This window comes from Phascolarctos cinereus, unplaced genomic scaffold (genome assembly GCF_003287225.1).
Source record: "Phascolarctos cinereus isolate Bilbo 61053 unplaced genomic scaffold, phaCin_HiC Scaffold_2;HRSCAF=192, whole genome shotgun sequence".
In the NCBI taxonomy this organism is placed as follows: domain Eukaryota; kingdom Metazoa; phylum Chordata; class Mammalia; order Diprotodontia; family Phascolarctidae; genus Phascolarctos; species Phascolarctos cinereus.
The window spans coordinates 316,834,106-316,851,549 of record NW_027555625.1 but is presented as its reverse complement, the minus strand read 5'-3'; the positions used below and the strand labels follow the sequence as shown (position 1 = coordinate 316,851,549).

Below are 17,444 nucleotides of genomic sequence, written 5' to 3'. Positions count from 1 at the left end.
TATATTATATTATGATATAAATATACAGTATAAAAATGTAAATATATTTTGGGAGGAAGGAAACTTGCAGTTTGTGTAGGTGATACTTGAGCTTCATCTTGAAGGAAGACAGAGACTCACGAGGCATACGTGATGAGGCAGCATATTCTAGGCATGGTAGATGGCTAGTGCAAAGACATAAAAATGTGAGATGGAATGTTAGATATGAAGAACAGAGGAGGTCAGTTTGGCTGGATCCCAGAGTGTGGGAGGAGAGTGAGATTAGAAAGATAGGTTGGGGATAGGTTGAAAAAGGCTTTAAAAACCAAGCAGATATTTATATTTGTATCCTAGAGGCAATAGGGAGTCAGTGGGGTTTATTGGTAGGGGAGTAATATGGTCAGATCTGTGCTTAAGAGGAATTACTTTGGCAGCTTTATTATCAAGGATGGATTGGAATGGGGAAAGGTTTGTGGCCAGGATACAAATTAGGAGACTATTGCAATAATATAGGGGTAGATGAGGGCTTAAACTAAGGTGGTAAAGGTGTGATTAGAGAGAAGGGGTTGGATAAGAAAGTTGTTGTGGAGATAGAAATAGCAAGATTTGGCAGCTCAATCAATCAGTAAGCATTAAGTGCCTCCTGTATTCAAGGCACTGTACTAAGTGCTAGGCTAGGGATAGCCTAAAGGCAAAAGACTAGAAGGATGGTGGTGATGGTACCTTTGATAGAAATAGAGAAGTATGGGAGAGGGTAGAGTTTGGGGTAAAAGATAATGAGTTCAGTTTTGGACCTCTAGAGTTTGAGAAAGCTAGAAGATATTAGTGACACAGGATTGAAGCTCATTGGAAAGATTGGAGCTGTACATAGAACTGTGAGTCATCTGCATAGAGATGATAATGAACTCTTTGGAAGTTGACATGGTTACCAAGAAAGTGTAGATAGAGAAAGGTAGAAGTCTCAGAATGGAATCTTGGCAACATCCACATTTAGGGAAACTGGGTGGTCAGACAGATAGGAGAGAGAAAGAACTAAAAGAAGGTATATGACATGAAAACACACTCGAGAAAGAATATTCAGAAGACGTGGTTAGCAGTGTCAAATTCAGCAGAAAGATCTTGAAGGATGAGCACTGAAAGAAGACCGTTAGGTTGGCCATTAAAAGATTGTTGGCAGCCTTGGAGAGAATGGTTCTGGTGAAGTAATGAGGTCAGAAGCCAAACTGCACAGTGTTGTGAAGAGGAAGTGGAGAAACAAATGTGGACAACTTTTCTAGGAATTTACCCACAAAGGAAAGAGAAGGGAGCACGAATTTATTAAGCACTTACTGTGTTCCAGGAATTGTGCTTTACAAATATCTCATTTGATCCTCACAACAAACCTGTGAAGTAGGTGCTTTTTTCATCCCCATTTTATAATTGAGGAAACTGAGGCAGACAGATGTTAAGCCCCGGGTATGCTGGAAGCTAGATTGGAATTCAGCGGGAGTTCCATACATTGGCAAAGTCACAGACAGATAAAACACAAGACCAGGGGTGGGAAACCTATGTCCTCGAGACCACATGTAGCCTTCTAGGTCCTTGGGTGCAGCCTTTTAACTGAGTCCAAGTTTTACAGAACAAATCCTTTTATTAAGGGGATTTGTTCGGTGAAGTTTGGATTCAGTCAAAGGGCCACACTTGAGGACCTAGAGCCTTAAGGCCATAGGTTCCCCCACCTCTGCACAAATCTAATTCACTGGAAGCTTCCATTTAAAATAATTTTGTTCTCTGTAGTTTGCTTTGGGAGAAGGTAAATCACAAGAAAGTAATAAACCCACAAAGCTCCCAGGAGATATGCTGGGCCCACTACAGATTCAGAAGGCTATCCCATGTATCTTATATACTCTTACATATGCATCTAATCCCTTCCTCTCCTGTCTTCTCCAGCAGATTGCATCCTCAGCTATGTCCTCTCTCAAACCTTTAACCTCTCCCCATCTATTAGCTCCTTGGTCTACTACCTTCAAATATGCATCTCCGCAATCCTTAGAAAAAACTTTACTAGACCCTACCATCTACTTAAGATCTCATCCTATATCCCTCACCTCGGTGATACAATGGATAGAGAGCTGGGCCTGAAGTCAGAAAGACTCATCTTCCTGAGTTCGAATGTCACCTCAGACACTTACTAGCTGTGTGACCCTGGGCAAATCACTTAACTCTGTTTGTTTCACAAGATTGAAACAAATGAACAACCACAATAGGGATTCTGAAAGAGGCAGAGGGGAAGAAGGAGTGCATTGCAGAGACAGAAGATGAAATGCCAAATTTAAGTAACGGGGAAAACTAGTTTGGTTAGGCTGTAGAATGTGTGAAAGGGGAGTTATATGAAATAAATTTGGAAATACAGGGTAGAGCTAAATTACAGAGAACTTTAAATGTTCAACTAGGGAATTTGTATTTAATCCAAGATGTATCAGGGAGCCACTGAAGAATTTTGAACAGGAGAGGAATATGGCCAGACACAGGAGGAAAATCAGGAGAAAGTATTGTCATAGGGGTGAAGGGAGGAGAGTATCTAGGAGGCAAGTAATTAGCAGTGTCAAAAATTTCAGAGAGGCTGATGAGGATGAGGACTGAGAAAAGTCTTTAGCAATTCAAATATCACTGGTAACCCTAGAGAGAGCAATTCCAGTGTAATGGTGGAGTCAGAAGCTAGGTGCAAGGAATTGAGGAGTGGAAAATGAAAAGCTGAAGGCAACATGTATAGATGCCTTTTTTTTTTTTTGTAAAGAAGTTTGCCTGTGAAAGAAGATATGTAGAATGATAATTTGAGGGGATGATAGGGTTATATGAAGGATTTTTGTTTTTTTTTTTTTGTTAAGGCTAAAGGAGATATACCTAGACCTCCTTTCTTGTAAAGAGCAGAGAAAGGTCCTTGAAAGAAGTCAAGGAAGAAACTTCAGATAAAAACAAACACCGAGTATCTACTATGTTCTGGAGACACAAAGTAAAAGCAAAAACATCCCTGCTCTCATAGAACTTTTATTCTACTGGGAGACACAATGTACAGCTGTTGGTATTTACCAAGTAGTTACATGCAAAGTAATTTGGGGGGGAGGGAAGGCGTCAGCTGCTAAATGGGGCAGGAATCAGGAAAGGTCTCGTTGAAAGTGGCCTTTGAGTCTTCAAGGAGATGAAGAATTCTGAGAGGCAGAAGTGGAGGAGCAAATACATTCTAGGCATAGGTATGACAGCAAGTATCAATAAAAAGGCTAGTGTTGCTGAAGCACCTAGTCCTGGAGAGGGTGGCTGGGAATACTTTGAGTGCCAGAGGAAGCCCAGGTGTCTGTGAGTGTAAGATCGAAAGGAAGAAAGAAAGGGATCTACATTGAAGAAAAAGAGGAGGGGAACAGGTATTTATTTAGTGCTGCCTATATGCCATGTCCAGTGTTAACCATGTGATGAGTGAGGGGAACTAAGGAAGTAGTGTGTACTAAGAATAGAAAAGTAAGTTGGGGGCCATGTTAGGAAGATCTTTGAATGCCAAACGTTGGGGTTTATATTCAGTGATAGGATCTCACACACACACACACACACACACACACACACACACACACACACTCACGGAATTGTTTGAGTAGGAGAGTGATATGGTAAGCCTTCACTTTGGGAAAGTTGGAAAGTCACTTGGGAAGCTATGTGGAGTATATGGGTGGTGAATGAGAAGAAAGAGTTGTGCATGACCCCAAAATTGGGAAGATGAGAATTAGAAGTGGACTGATTGAGGGGGTAAATTCCCAAAGAAGATAGAGGGTATGGGATCAAAGGTACAAGTAGAGATATTGGTTTAGCCAAGATGAAGAAGCACGTTTCTTTAGAAAAGAGAACAAAAGATACTAAAGATAACGTCAGGGATTTTGAGATATAAAGCAGGGGAAAAGGAATTTGAGTTCATTGCAGATTACCTTTGTTTTCTCAGTAAGGTAGAAGTTGTAAACATCATGCTAAGAGGAAGAAATCGGGTGAAGGAGGCATTGAGGCCTTGAGGAAGCTAAAGAAAATTTGGGACAACCACTTTGGGTGGTGTGATAATCAAGGGAAATCTCAAGAATTACTGTATAGCAGCAATAAAGGCCAACGGTACCTAGGTGTCACTGTGGGTGGAGTGCTGGGCCTAGAGTCAGGGAGACTCACCTTGGTGAGTTCAAATCTGGTCTCAGACACTTATTGGCTGTGTGACCCCAGGGAAGTCCCTTAACCCTGTTTACTGTTGTTTCCAGATGTGTAAAATTAGCTGTAGAAGGAAATGGCAGACCACTCCTGTGTCTGCCAAGAAAACCCCAAATGAGATCATGAAGAGTCAGGCAGGACTCAAATAACTGAACAACAATAAGAGCTAAGTCAAGATTAGGTAATATATTTTGTAGTGGACCAACATTTGAATAGGAGTGAAACAGGGAATGATGTGAATAACTCAGAGTTGGCCTTTGGCAAGGCATGAGTGATGCAGAACAAGTTAGCAAGGAATTCAGAGGCAGAGAATAATATGTGGTTGAACTAATCAGCAATAGTGGCCTGACTGAGGGAGAGGAATAAAGAAAGAGGCCAGAGCAAGGGTGCTAAACTGAGAGGAGGAGTATGGGTTGAGAGGCAGAAGGTTGTAATGAGAATTAAGACTATTCTAGGAGGAGTTTGGCAGAGGGAGAGAAGGGAAGATAAGATATTGTCACGGGAGAGAGGAATTTCAGAATTCAGCATCGTGTAAGAAATAATGTTTGATGATGGGATCTATGGGATGGGCATCTTTATGGATGGCTGAGGTGGAGCAAAGATTATAGGACATAGGAGTTGAATAGGGAAATCAGGTGTTGAGGAGATACCAATGTCTATTGTCTACATATATTATGTTGTCTGTATTGAAGTCCTCTTTGATTGCAAGGATAAATTTGGAGGGGAAAATGAATTAGGAATTGGAGGAGAATTATCCAGTAAGTACCAAGAAATAGGATAAAATGATATATAGTTGTCCTTTCCACGTGGCAACTTTACCCATTGCAGTTTTGATATATTTCAGGTCAGCATAAGTAATTAAATGGGAATTTTTTGAGAATTTTATAGAAGCTGCAGATAATATGTGAAGGCTAGCAGACACAGAAAAAAATTTAGAAACTCAGAAATGCATAAAATATATGTATAGCATTGTATAATATCAACATTTTATCTTTTTATACCATAATAGTTCATACTTCTTCCCTGGTATGAAGGGAAGGGCAATAAATTTTATGTGAATTTTCCAGATAGTGAGGGTGCTGCATCCTTAACCCTTCCCCCCCCCAGTAATCTGGAAGGAATAACTGTAGACTGATGTGAATCTAGAAAGAAAAGAGAGTTAACTTAGTTCTCATGGCAGTGAAACAGTCTTGGAGTAAGCAGTCAAGAATAAGTAAATATACTTAATTTTCCTCTTCCCACAGTTTAGTAGAGATAAATATATTACAGGAAATATAGGAAGTTCTTACAGGGAATAAGAGAAGGAACACCTAGGACTGTATAGGGTGACTGGGGATACAGTGGCTTCCAGAGGAAGCCCAGGTGTTTGTGAGTGTAAGAAGATGGAAAAAGTGTGAAAGAAAATTATTTAGGATAAAAAGGAGGGGGAGGAAGGCAGGGAACAAGCATTTAGTGCCTCCTATGTGCCAGGGACTGTGCTGTTTTACAAATGTTATCTCATTTGAGCTTTAAAATAACCCTATGAGATAGATGCTGTTATTATCCTCATTTTGCAGTTGGGGAAACTAAGGCAGGCAGAGGTTAAAGTGACTTACCCAGGGTCACACCATGGTAAGTGTCCTGAGCCAGATTTGAACTCAGTTCTTCCAGGCTCTAGACCCAGCTCTATCCACAGTGCACTTAGCTGCCTCAATTAGTGTATATTAGTAAGCTAGTAATTAGATGCATCAGGGCATACTGGAAAGAGGACTGGTCTCGGCATCATGAAGACCTGGTTTTAAGTCCTGCTTCTGGTATAAAGGCAACTAAGTAGCACCAGACCTAGAGACAGGAAGACCAGAGTTCAAATCCAGCCTCAGACACTAGCTGTGTAACCCAGGGCAAGTGACTTAACCGCATTTGCCTCATTTTTCTCATCTGTAGGATGAGCTGAATAAGGAGATGGCAAACCACTTCAGTATCTTTGCAAAAAACAAACAAACAAACCCAAATGGGATCATGAATAGTCAGACACAACTGAAAAACAAAAAAATCTGGCGTAAGCATTCTGTTACCATGGACAAGCCTCTCAGTGGCCCATGAGACATTAATATAGATGGGTTGTCCATCTGCATTGGTGAAGAGAGTTTCCATACTGGGATTTCCTAACACCCATTAAATGTGAGGTCTGGATCATCCTACTTGACCACTGGAGAATTTGACACTGTTGACAACTCCTCTCCTCAATCCCTTCCTAGATACTTGATTTATGATATTGTTCTCTCCTGGTTTTTCTCCTACCTTTTTGGCCACTTCTCATCTCCTTTTTTAGGATCATTATCCAAGTTCTGAACAGTATAAGTGGGTGTTTGTCAGGGCTCTGTCTTAGACTCTCTTCTCTTTCTGTGGATCTTTATTCAAATGAATTTCGTATCTACTTAACTAGTCCTCATCTCTTTCTTTGAGTTCTGGTCCTACATTACCAGTGACATGGAGTGCATCTGAAACTTAACAAATCTGAAACAAAACTTATCTCTGTTTCCACTCTCAAAATCATTCTGTATGGTATTTACTTACCTGTCTTCATTTCTTTTTCTCCCAATAGAAAGTAAGGTCCTTGAAGGCAGACACTTTTATTTTCTGTCTTTGCATCCTTGGATCTAGCACAGTCCCTAGCACATACTATGTACTTGATAAATGCTTGTGAAATGAATGAATTAATGGGGGAGGAGACACGTAAGAGTGTATTAAGAAATTTTATTTTCTGGTCTCCTAATCTGGAATCATGTCCCTGTCTCCTTAATTCTTTTGATATAGTGGCAATTTTGGTTTTTGTAGTTGTGAACACAGCTTAACACATTATTAGGCATAAGCACCATAACATTAATCAGAATTGAATTCCAGTACAAAAAAGATTTGACATATATTTAGCTGTTTCATACTTATTTAAAATCAATAGGTGAAAAAATAAAATCAGTAGGTACTGGTTGTTACATGTCAATTCATACATAACTGTTCATTTAGATTGCTTCTTAAGCAACTGCAAAGTTCACACGAGGGCAGAGAGGGGACAACATTTTTCAGTTAGATGTTTCCTCATCTGTAAAATGAAGAGATTGAACTTAGCTTCTTAGGCCCTTTCCAGCTCTAAACCTACAATCTTTGCAGCATAATCGTTTTAAAGGGATAAAACAAAGACCCCTTACCCTTACCTAACATTTTTTTGGGGTGGAGGAGAATAGATGTATCATACTTGTTAGCAAGGCATTTTACTGCAAAGTACTCTCTTTGAGAAGCTTAAGGAAAGAAGTCCCAAAATCCTCTCTTTTGATGTGCAGTTATAAAGGATTCTGTTTTTTGCTATGTGCTTTAAATCTTCCTAGGTTCTTTGAACAAGAAACTTGGGCCCAGATTTGAACATTTCAAAAACAGTTTGAAAATTTTTAAAAATATGTTTTTGTTTCTTTAAATGTTTGGGAGATTCCTTTAAAAACAATTGAGGGAGATTGGCCTGGGGTAATAGACACATTATGTGTGTGTGTGTGTGTGTGTGTGTGTGTGTGTGTGTGCGCGCGCGCGCGCGCAGGCATATGTGTGTTTTGCATTCGTAGCTTTTATTGAATGATGAGTTTTGTTGAATTTCCTAACTTTTAAATGTATTTATTGTTTCCTTTTAAAATTAATCCGTAAGATTTCCAAGCTGAGTTTTCATTAGGATGCTTGAAAACACAAATGATTTTAGTTGGTAATATTTTGTTAGAAAATAGCAGTCAGCACCTGAAATTGTGATATCTCTTTTATAAATCCTGAGCTCTTACCTGTCCTAGGAGATAGAGGTCTAATTGCTTTGTTTACATTTATTTCCTAAAGGGAGAAAAAGAAAGAAAACATAGCCCTTGGATAACTTTTGAATTCCTTTTTGTTGTACATTCCTTACAAGAAATGATAATCTTTCCTGGATTTGGTTGCTGGGGTATTATGATAATATATCTTATTCTTTTGGTTTTTTTTAATGAGCTTAATTCAATTTAAAATGAAAAGTAATATTTTGATATTTTCTCTTTACATTTTCTGGATAGAGAGGCAGATGAAGGCTGTAAAAAGCCTTTAGAAAGATTGCTGAACATCTGGCAAGAAAGAAGTGTTTATGGTGGTGAGTTCATTCAACAGCTGAAGTTATCTATGGAAGACTCCAACAGCCCTCCACCTAAAGGTAGAAATATGTTTTCTTGCTGGACTTTACCTGTGTTAAAAATGGAAAATGGAAAAAATATAGTGGGAGTTTCTATGAATAGTTAGTCATTAAAAGAGTTGTCAGAGAAACAATAATTAGTAATTATAATAGCTTATTTATATAGCCCTTTAGGGTTTTCAAAGCATGACTTCCAACAGCCATTTAAAGTAGGTAGTATAAGTATAATCTCTATTTTGAAAGATGAAAAAACTTAGATTTTGAGAATTTAAATGACTTGCCAATGGTCATGTAGCTAGTAATGAACTGAAGCAACTCTACGACTCTTAAGTTAGAGGTGAGTTGCTGATGTGCATTGATTGGTATTTCATCATTGGGACTTCTCTGTAGCAGTAAAATCACAGGCACTGTGCTAGTCCTGGTGGAAATAAACCAAAAAAACCCAAAAACAAAAGTGAAAAAGAAAATAATTCTTGTCTTCAAGGAGCTTATACTTTACTGGGGAATACAACTTTACACAGAACAGAAAGTACAAGATAATTTAATGTGAGAGAGAGTACTAACAGCCCCTTCCTAGTTGATCAGAAGAAGCTTCTTCTGTGAGAGATGACACTTGAGCTGAGCCTTCAAGGAAGCAATGGATTCTAAGAATTTCAGGTGAGCAGGAAGTATATTCCAGAAATGAGTGATAACTTCTGCAAAGGGACCAAATGGGAGATGGAATGCCAAGTGAAGGAAACAGCAAGTAGGCTGGAATGTAGAGTACAGAGGAATAATGTGAACTTTCTGGAAAGGTAGTTTGGAGCTAGATTATAGAGGGCATTTGGTGCCAGGCTGAAGAGTTTGTATTTTATCCTAGAGGTAGTAGGGAGCCATTGATGATTCTTGAGCCAAGAGTCACATAGTCAGACCTATACTTTAGGAAGTTTATTGCAGTAGATGTGTAGAGGGCAAATTGAAAACAGGAAGAACTTTTAAGAGGCTTTTGCAGTCTCAGAGCAGGAAGCAGTGAGAGCTTGGACTAGATTGCTAGCTGTTCAAGAGGAGAGAATCGGAAGAATAAGAGAAGTGTTGTGGAGGTAGATTTAATAACTGATCAGATAAGGAGGATAGAGGAGAGGGAAGACTGAGGATAACTTCAAGGTTACCAACTTGTAGTATGTAAGCTGTCTTTCCTGTGTGACAAAGATTGGTGATACCTTTGACAGAAATAGGGAAGTTTGGAGGAAGGGTAGAATGCCTTGCAGGTAACTGGTGGTGTGGGATGGGCATTCAGGAAAAGATTAGGTTTGGGTATGTACATCTTTATAAAAATGACAGTTGGATCCATAGAAGCTAATGAGATCACTAAAAGTGGTTATGTAGAGTGAAGAGGATCCAGCAGGGCAGAATATGATTGGACTTTTATCTTCTTAGTCTTAAACTCTGTGCCACTTCTGAATGCAGCCTTGAATAATAGTGCTCTTGGTTACCATATCACACTGTCGACTTGTATTGAGTATGTAGACCATTAAATCTCCACTAGATCCATTTTGAATTGTTGGCTAGCCATGCTTCCTCATCTTATATTTGTAAAATTGACTTATTGAACCCAAATGTAAGACTTTACATTTTTCCCTATTAATTTTGTTTTACTAGGCATAGCTTTTACATCTATCTATCTATCTATCTATCTATCTATCTATCTATCTATCTATCTATCTATCTATCTATCTATATCTATCTATCTGTGTGTGTGTGTGTAGAGAGAGAGACAGACAGACAGACTGCAGACTGTTAAAGTCTTTTTGGATCTTCACTATTGTCTCTCATAGCTTTGAGTCATCTGCATATTTGATAAGCAGACCCACTATACCTTTAACCATGTTGTTGATAAAAATGTTAAATAACACAAGGCCAAACAAAGGTCCTTGGGGTACTCCAAAAGAGACTTTCTTCCAAGTTGACATTGAGCCACAGCTAAGTCTCAATTAATGCAGGCTTAAATAATGTGAAATTTGACTTAGTGTGAATTATAAAATACCAGGTCATATTAATGCCAGCCAAAATTCATTTTATGTGCTGCATGAGAGCAAAGTAAGGATTTTAACATGCTGCTACATAGTCATTCTGTGTTTGATTATCCTCCTGTGTGGATGTGATGCATACCATATTACCCACAGTTCTATTAAATTTTTTTTAGAAAGAACCTTTAACAAAATGGACAAAAGGAAGGACATGTCAGTTGGAAATACTGCCAGTGCAAAATAAATAAATAAAGAGGCTTGTTACTACATTGGAACAAAGTTTTGTTGTAATTGAATAGTATGAATGTGATTATAGTAACTTTAAAATAGGATGAGATGTTGGAATGCCTGAATCTGTGGAATGGAATATTCTAAAACATTTAAGTAAAATAAAAAGATAAAGTTGCATCAGTTTTTGGTGATTTGCATACAACTATGTAGGGAAAAAGTGTTAGAAATACGGCATCTTTTTGTTTTATTGATTGAAGATTGCAGTAAAAAACTCATTTCTTTTAGTGGAACAGCCAATCAGATAAAAGCTTCAAGTTTAAGGCAGTAGAAGGAATGAGAAGTGAAGGGGATAGTCAGCAACGTTTTATTGGCAAGCTTTGGTTTGATTGCGCTAAAAATCAAGTTCAACTGCATAATGTTAAAATTACCAGAGAGGTGGCTAGTGCAGATGAAAATAGAGCAGCTAGAATATCCTGGTGTTTTGAAGAAAATAATTGCATGATATTCTACAAAATTTTGAAGTGAATGAAATCGGCTTATTCTGGAAAGTGACTTTAAAAACAACAAAACAATATATTTACTAAATATGGGATTTGTTGCATTTTAATAATATTTTGATTTTTCATAATTACACATATAGTTTTCAACATTTATTTTTTTTCCCTGGCATTCATTTTTCTAAGATTTTGAGTTCCAAATTTTTCTCCCTCCCTTTTTTACCTCCCCTCCTTCCCAAGATGGCAAGCAGTCTGATACAGGTTATACATATACAATCATGTTAAACATATTTCCACATTAGTCATGTTGTGACAAAAAAGAATCAGAACAAAAAGGAAAAAATACAAAAAGCAAAAAAACAAAAAAAATGAAAATAGTGTGCTTTGATCTGCATTCAGACTCCATAGTTCTTTCTCTGGGTGTGGATAGCATTTTCCATGATAAGTCTTTTGGAATTGTCTTACATCATTGCATTGCTGAGAAGAGCTAAGCCTATCAAAGTTGATCATTGCACAATGTTGCTATTACTGTGTACAATGTTCTCTTGGTTTTGCTCACTTCACTCTGCCCAAGTCTTTCCAGGTTTTTCTGAAATCTGTCTGCTCATCATTTCTTATGGAACAAGAGTATTCCGTTATGTTCACATACCACAATTTGTTCAGTCATTCCCGAATTGATAGGCACCCCCTCAATTTCCATTTCTTGGCCGCCACAAAAAGAACTGCTTTAAGTATTTTTGTACATGTGGATCCTTTTCCCTTTTGTATGGTGTCTTTGGGATATAGATCTAGTAGTGGTATTGCTGGATCAGAGGGTATGCATAGTTTTATAGCTCTTTGGACATAAAGAATTTATATTTCTAAGAAAGAAAAAGCTTGACCTGGACTTAAAGTGTCCAAGGATCGCCAGATATTTTTATTGGGAGGTAAGATAGGAAGAAGACTTTTAAGTTAAAACGAGTGTTTGTTTATCAGTCTCAAAACCCTTGTGCTCTAAAAGGTTGCAACCATCTATCACTTCCAGTTCTTGAGTGTTTGAATGCTAAAGCATGGGTGATTAAGGGTATTTTCAAAGACTGGTTTTCAAATTATTTTAGCTCAGCTGTTGAAAAATATTGTAAGGACAACAGCATTGCATTTGAAGCATTACTGATTTTAGTCATTGTGTGAAAATGTGAACATGCAAATTTACCAAGATGTGTATGAAATTCTTAGCATCTACCAACATATTATGAAGATGATAGTTCAGTCTATACTGCCAAAATATTTTAAATAACAATAATGATGCTTTTTGTCATGGCATCAGTGTAGGCTTATCTTTAGGTGTGATATTCAGTCATTCTTTAAAATTTTGCTTTCTGTAACTGCTGTGTAAAAAACTTGAATCAGAAACACATTTTTTATCCTTTGTTATATTATGTTAATGAACAGATAAAAAACTTACTTAAAAAAATTTCATTGCATATTTCCATTGGACTAGGACCAAATCACCATATTTTACATATAATTATAACTTATAATAGTGCATATTCTAATAATATGACCTGTTAATGAGATTTATTCTTTGCACTAATCGAGACATGGCCGTTTTAATTCCATATCATTTAATGTTACTAATTAATGATTCTTTTGTGGGTCCAGCTATTCAACCATTTCCAAAAATACCTAACTACTACTCTCTAGCCTACACTTTTCTGTATTGTCTGTGAGAGGAGCATGAGAAATTCTGTCAAATGCTTAACAAAAATCTAGGTAAAGGATGTCTGTAGTGTTTGATTTACCAGTCTGGTTGGTTAGTCATCAAGCATTGAGTGCTTCTTAGGTGCCTGACTCTGTACTAAGTGCTGGAGATAAACTGAAAAGCAAAAACATAGTCCTTGCCCTCAGGGAGCTCATATTTTAATGGATTGTGTGTGTGTGTGTGTGTGTGTGTGTGTGTGTACACACACACACACACACACACACATACACAGATACACATACATATGAGTGTGTATATTCATTCATTCATTCATTCATTTATTTAAGAAGCAGTCTCAGAAAGGAGAGGAACAGGAAGGATCTCCTTCAGAAAATAGTATTTGAGCTGAATTTTGAAGGAAGCCAGGGGAAGTAAAGAGAGCAAAGAGCATTCTAGTTATGGGGTAGACAGCCAGTGTATATGCACTGATGGAATATCATGTGTGAAGAATAGCAAATAGGCCACTATAGCTAGAGTATAGAGGTGAGTAAAGTACATAAGAAGATTAGAAAGGCAAGAAGGGGCCAGGTTATGAAGAGATTTAAATGCCGAATAGAAGATCCGTGGAAGTAATAGAAAAGTACTGGAATATATTGAGTAGGGAAGGAGTGACATGATCAGACCTTTACTTTGGGGAAAAGCTTGGACAACAGATTGGATATGTGGAGTGAGTACTAGTGATGAGTTCAAGATTAACACCTGGGTGACTGGGAGGATAGTGGTGCCTTCCAACCATGATAGTTAAGTTGAAAAAGAGAGGAGGACTTCTGGGGAAAGATAATGAGTCCTGTTGAGTTTGAGGTGTTGAATTTAAGTTGCCAATTTGAGATGTCCAAAAGGTGATTAATGATGCAGGACTGGAATTCAAAGGAAACATTAGAGCTAGGTAAATTGTTCTGGGATGCATTTGAATAGATAGTTGAAATCTTGGAAGCTTCTAAGATCTCTGAGCTCTTGTATACAGGGAAAAAAGAATAGGGTCAGGGACAGAGTCTTAGGGATCACCCACCCATAATTAGTGAGCTTGACCTACAAGAAGATCTATCAAAGGAGGCTGAGAAAGGTGTGTGCAGTAGGTAGGAGAAAAACCAGGAGAGAACAATTTCACAAAAACCTACTGAGCAAGGAGCATCTAGGAGGAGTCATCCTGCTCACAATAGGGGTTGTTACTCCTTTGATTCTTACTTTTTCTAACCCCTCTGTATCCAATTAGCTGCTAAGTCCTGCCACCTTCTAAACATCTGACCATGTTACTCCCTGGCACAAACTCCAGTGGCTCCTTATTACTTCTAGGATTTAATATAAAATCATCTGTCTTTCCAGTCTTTTACCTTGCTTCTTTCCACATACTTTGTGATCCAGTGACACTGGTCTCCTTTCTGTTTTTTGAATATGGCATTGCATCTTCCTTCTCTGGCATTTTCACTAGCTTTCTTCCATGTCTGGAATTTTCTTCCTCATCACCTCCCAATTCCTGGCTTTCTTCAAATCCCACCTAAGATCCCCCCCTTCTACAAGTAGCCTTTTACTGTTCCCCTTAATGCCAGTGATTATCTCCTATTTATCCTTTTTATATCTCTCCTTATATAGTTGTTTGCATGTTGTTTCTCTCATTAGACTGAGCTCCATGACAGCTGGAAGTGCATTTTTATCTTTCTTTGTATCCCCAACACTTAGCCCAGTAGGTGCTGAGTAAATGCTTGTTGACTTGAGATGATAGTGTCAGAGGCTTCATAGAGGTCAAGGAGGATGAGAATTGAGAAAACACCATTAGATCTGGCAATTAAGAAATTGTTGGTAACTTTGGAAAGATTGCTTGCATTGAATGAATAGGTTGGAAACCAGATGCAAAGGGTTTCAAAATGAGTGAGAGAAATTTTATCGAAAAAGGAAATGAAATTAGTCTGCCATGACCAGCTCTTGATTAATCTGTGCTGGCTCTTTGTGATCACTGCTTCCTTTTTCAGATATTCACTAACCATTTTTTTAGTATATTTTAGGATTTTGCCCATAATTGAAGTCAAGCTCAATGCCTTATAACTTGTAACCTCTGTTTTTCAAAAAAATGTTTTGGAAATTTAATATTAGCCTTTCCTCTCTCCTTTTCTCTATTGTTTTTCAAAGATTGCTGACAGCAGTAGCTCTGTCTTCACATTTGCCAGTTCTTTGATTACTTTGGAATTTCGTTTGTCTAGGTCTGGTGATTTGAACTTATCAGGGTTAGCATCTCCCTACTCATCCTGGGTTCCAACTCTCTCTTATCCATTTTTATTTTGTACTCTCTAGTCTAAAGTTCATTCTTTACAGAGAAGCAAAATGAGAGTTGAGCAGCACTACTTCCTGTATTCATCCCACCCATCACAAGCAGTAGTCCTGTCCTTTCTTTTATTCTCCTCTTTTTCTCAGTGTAGCTTTAAATACAAACAAAAAAACCAAACTGACAAAGAACTTTGTTCTTAGTTTTCCTTATGAGCCTCTCATTCTGAGTTTTGACATTATTGACATTACTCTTTCAAGACTATGCCTTGCTTTTATATTCATACTGGGTAATCCCTTCTTGTTTCAAAGTTGGTCATTGAGTTTCCTGTGAAACACATTGGTTTCTTTAGACAACTTATCTTTTTGTTTCTCATAGAAATTGTTTCTCTATCTTAAGAAATTTTATTCTTGAGAGTTTCCCATGTCTCCTGGGCTAACTTTTCCTCTGTAGAATCTTATGACAAGCTACATATTCATTTGTTTAAAACCTTTGAAATCAATTCTCTTAAAATTAGTGTACAAGTTTCCCATGTCTCCTGGGCTAACTTTTCCTCTGTAGAATCTTATGACAAGCTACATATTCGTTTGTTTAAAACCTTTGAAATCAATTCTCTTAAAATTAGTGTACACGTCACATTCTATGTATATCTTTCCTTTCCTTTTCTGTCACAAATTCGAAAATGGAGTGGCCACTTCCTACCAGAGATTCCCATCATTTATACCCTGGTAGTCAGCTTCTCTTTGCCACTGAGAACTAGCTCCAAAAGAGCAGTTCCCCTTGATGGTTTTTCTGCCCTTTAAAGAATGAAATTATTGTTAAGGGAAGCAAGGAAATGCTAGTTGCTCTGGTTTGGCAGAGAAAGAGCTCCAGCTGATACTTAGATAATTGAAGTTCATTCACCATTGCTATTGTATCATACCTCCATGCCAGGCTTTTGTGATAGGTTTTCCAAGTGCCTCATCGACGGGGCAGCTAGGCGGAGCAGTGGATAGAGCACTGGCCCTGAAATCAGGAGGACCTGAGTTCAAATCTGGCCTTAGACCAAACACATGACGCTTACTAGCTGTGTGACCCTGGGCAAGTCACATAACCCCAATTGCCTAAAAAAGAAAAACCAAATGCCTCATCTATTCCATCATTCTGTCCGGGTAGGCTATTGTGTGCTTCTGATACTCTATTTCTTCCTCTCTTAATTTTTACCTAAATGTTCTCTACCATGCTTCTCCCCTCTGCTTCCTAGATTTCCTGACATAAGTATGTCTTATTACTATATATTCAATCTCTTCCCCATTTTGAACAACGTTTACCCATCCAGAACCATATTTCAGCTATGGGTTCTTTCTTACCAAATCTCAGTAGTGATATTTATGAAGTCTAGTTTTCTACCTTCGTTGTTACCTATACTTTATGCATTTGCATATTGACATGTGAAACCATGGGTTTTATTGCTGATTCCTTTTTGGATTTTCTTTCCTCTGAATTTCTGCGCATCTTTGTTGTTATTCTTCCTATATTTTGACTACTTTCAATATGTCTAGCTTTGATATACATAGGCATTTTTAGTCACTCCTCCTTTTCATTTTAAAGCCTTTTTGATTAGATTTTGAAGACTCTCAGCATATATATTTTCACTAGCCACTGCTGGCTATATGCCATTCCTGGCCAAGATCCAGGTATTTGCATATTTTTAAACCATGATCCAGAAGTTAAGAAATCAAGTCCTTGTTAAACTTTTTGTTCTGTTTTTTATCCTCCCCTAATTGAGTTACTCTGGTTTGTTTTTTCTGAGTTCCTCTATACTCATTGTAACAAATATTTTTGTTTTCTTTTTACATTACTGTCATTTCTAAATATATGCCCCCCACCCCAAGCCATCCTCTATAACAAAAAACAAAATAAAGGAAAAAAACATTAGTAGTTTAGCCAGACTAACCAACATATTAAACCACTCTTTGGTTTTCTTGACTCCATTTGTACAATGGCTTGTTGGTAGTGACAAGTTTGGAAATAAAGCAGTTATGTATATTTTCAGCCAGGTTCCCAGGTAGTAGATCAGGATAAAATCTGGTATTAAGAGGTCCTTGCCCTCAACAACATAATCCAGCTGAAGAGACAAAACCTACATCCATAAAGTGTTATTGATACAGTTTATATCCGTATATAGCCTAGAGGCAGTGAGGTGATACAGTGGATCCAGTACACAAGGCCTAGAGTCAGGAAGACCTGAGTTCAAATTTGACCTCAGATGCTTTTCTAGCCTTGTGACCTTGGGCAAGTCACTTGATATTTGTCTGCCTCAGTTTCTCTAATTCTAAAGTTGGGTGTATTAATAGCACCGATCACA

General features: G+C 37.9%; 1 protein-coding gene across 4 annotated transcripts in view; it reads left to right on the top strand.

Moving 5' to 3' along the window:
- RPRD1B (regulation of nuclear pre-mRNA domain containing 1B) overlaps positions 1-17,444 on the top strand; it is an 83,969-nt gene that overhangs the window by 10,409 nt on the left and 56,116 nt on the right. For all 4 annotated transcript variants that reach the window (XR_013484794.1, XM_020990756.2, XM_020990755.2 and 1 more), the window contains exon 3: positions 8,253-8,386. Coding sequence is in view for 3 of the 4 variants with exons in the window: in XM_020990756.2 (XP_020846415.1) it covers positions 8,253-8,386 (134 nt within the window). In the remaining variant the exon portion in view is untranslated. The remainder of the gene's footprint in view (positions 1-8,252; positions 8,387-17,444) is intronic.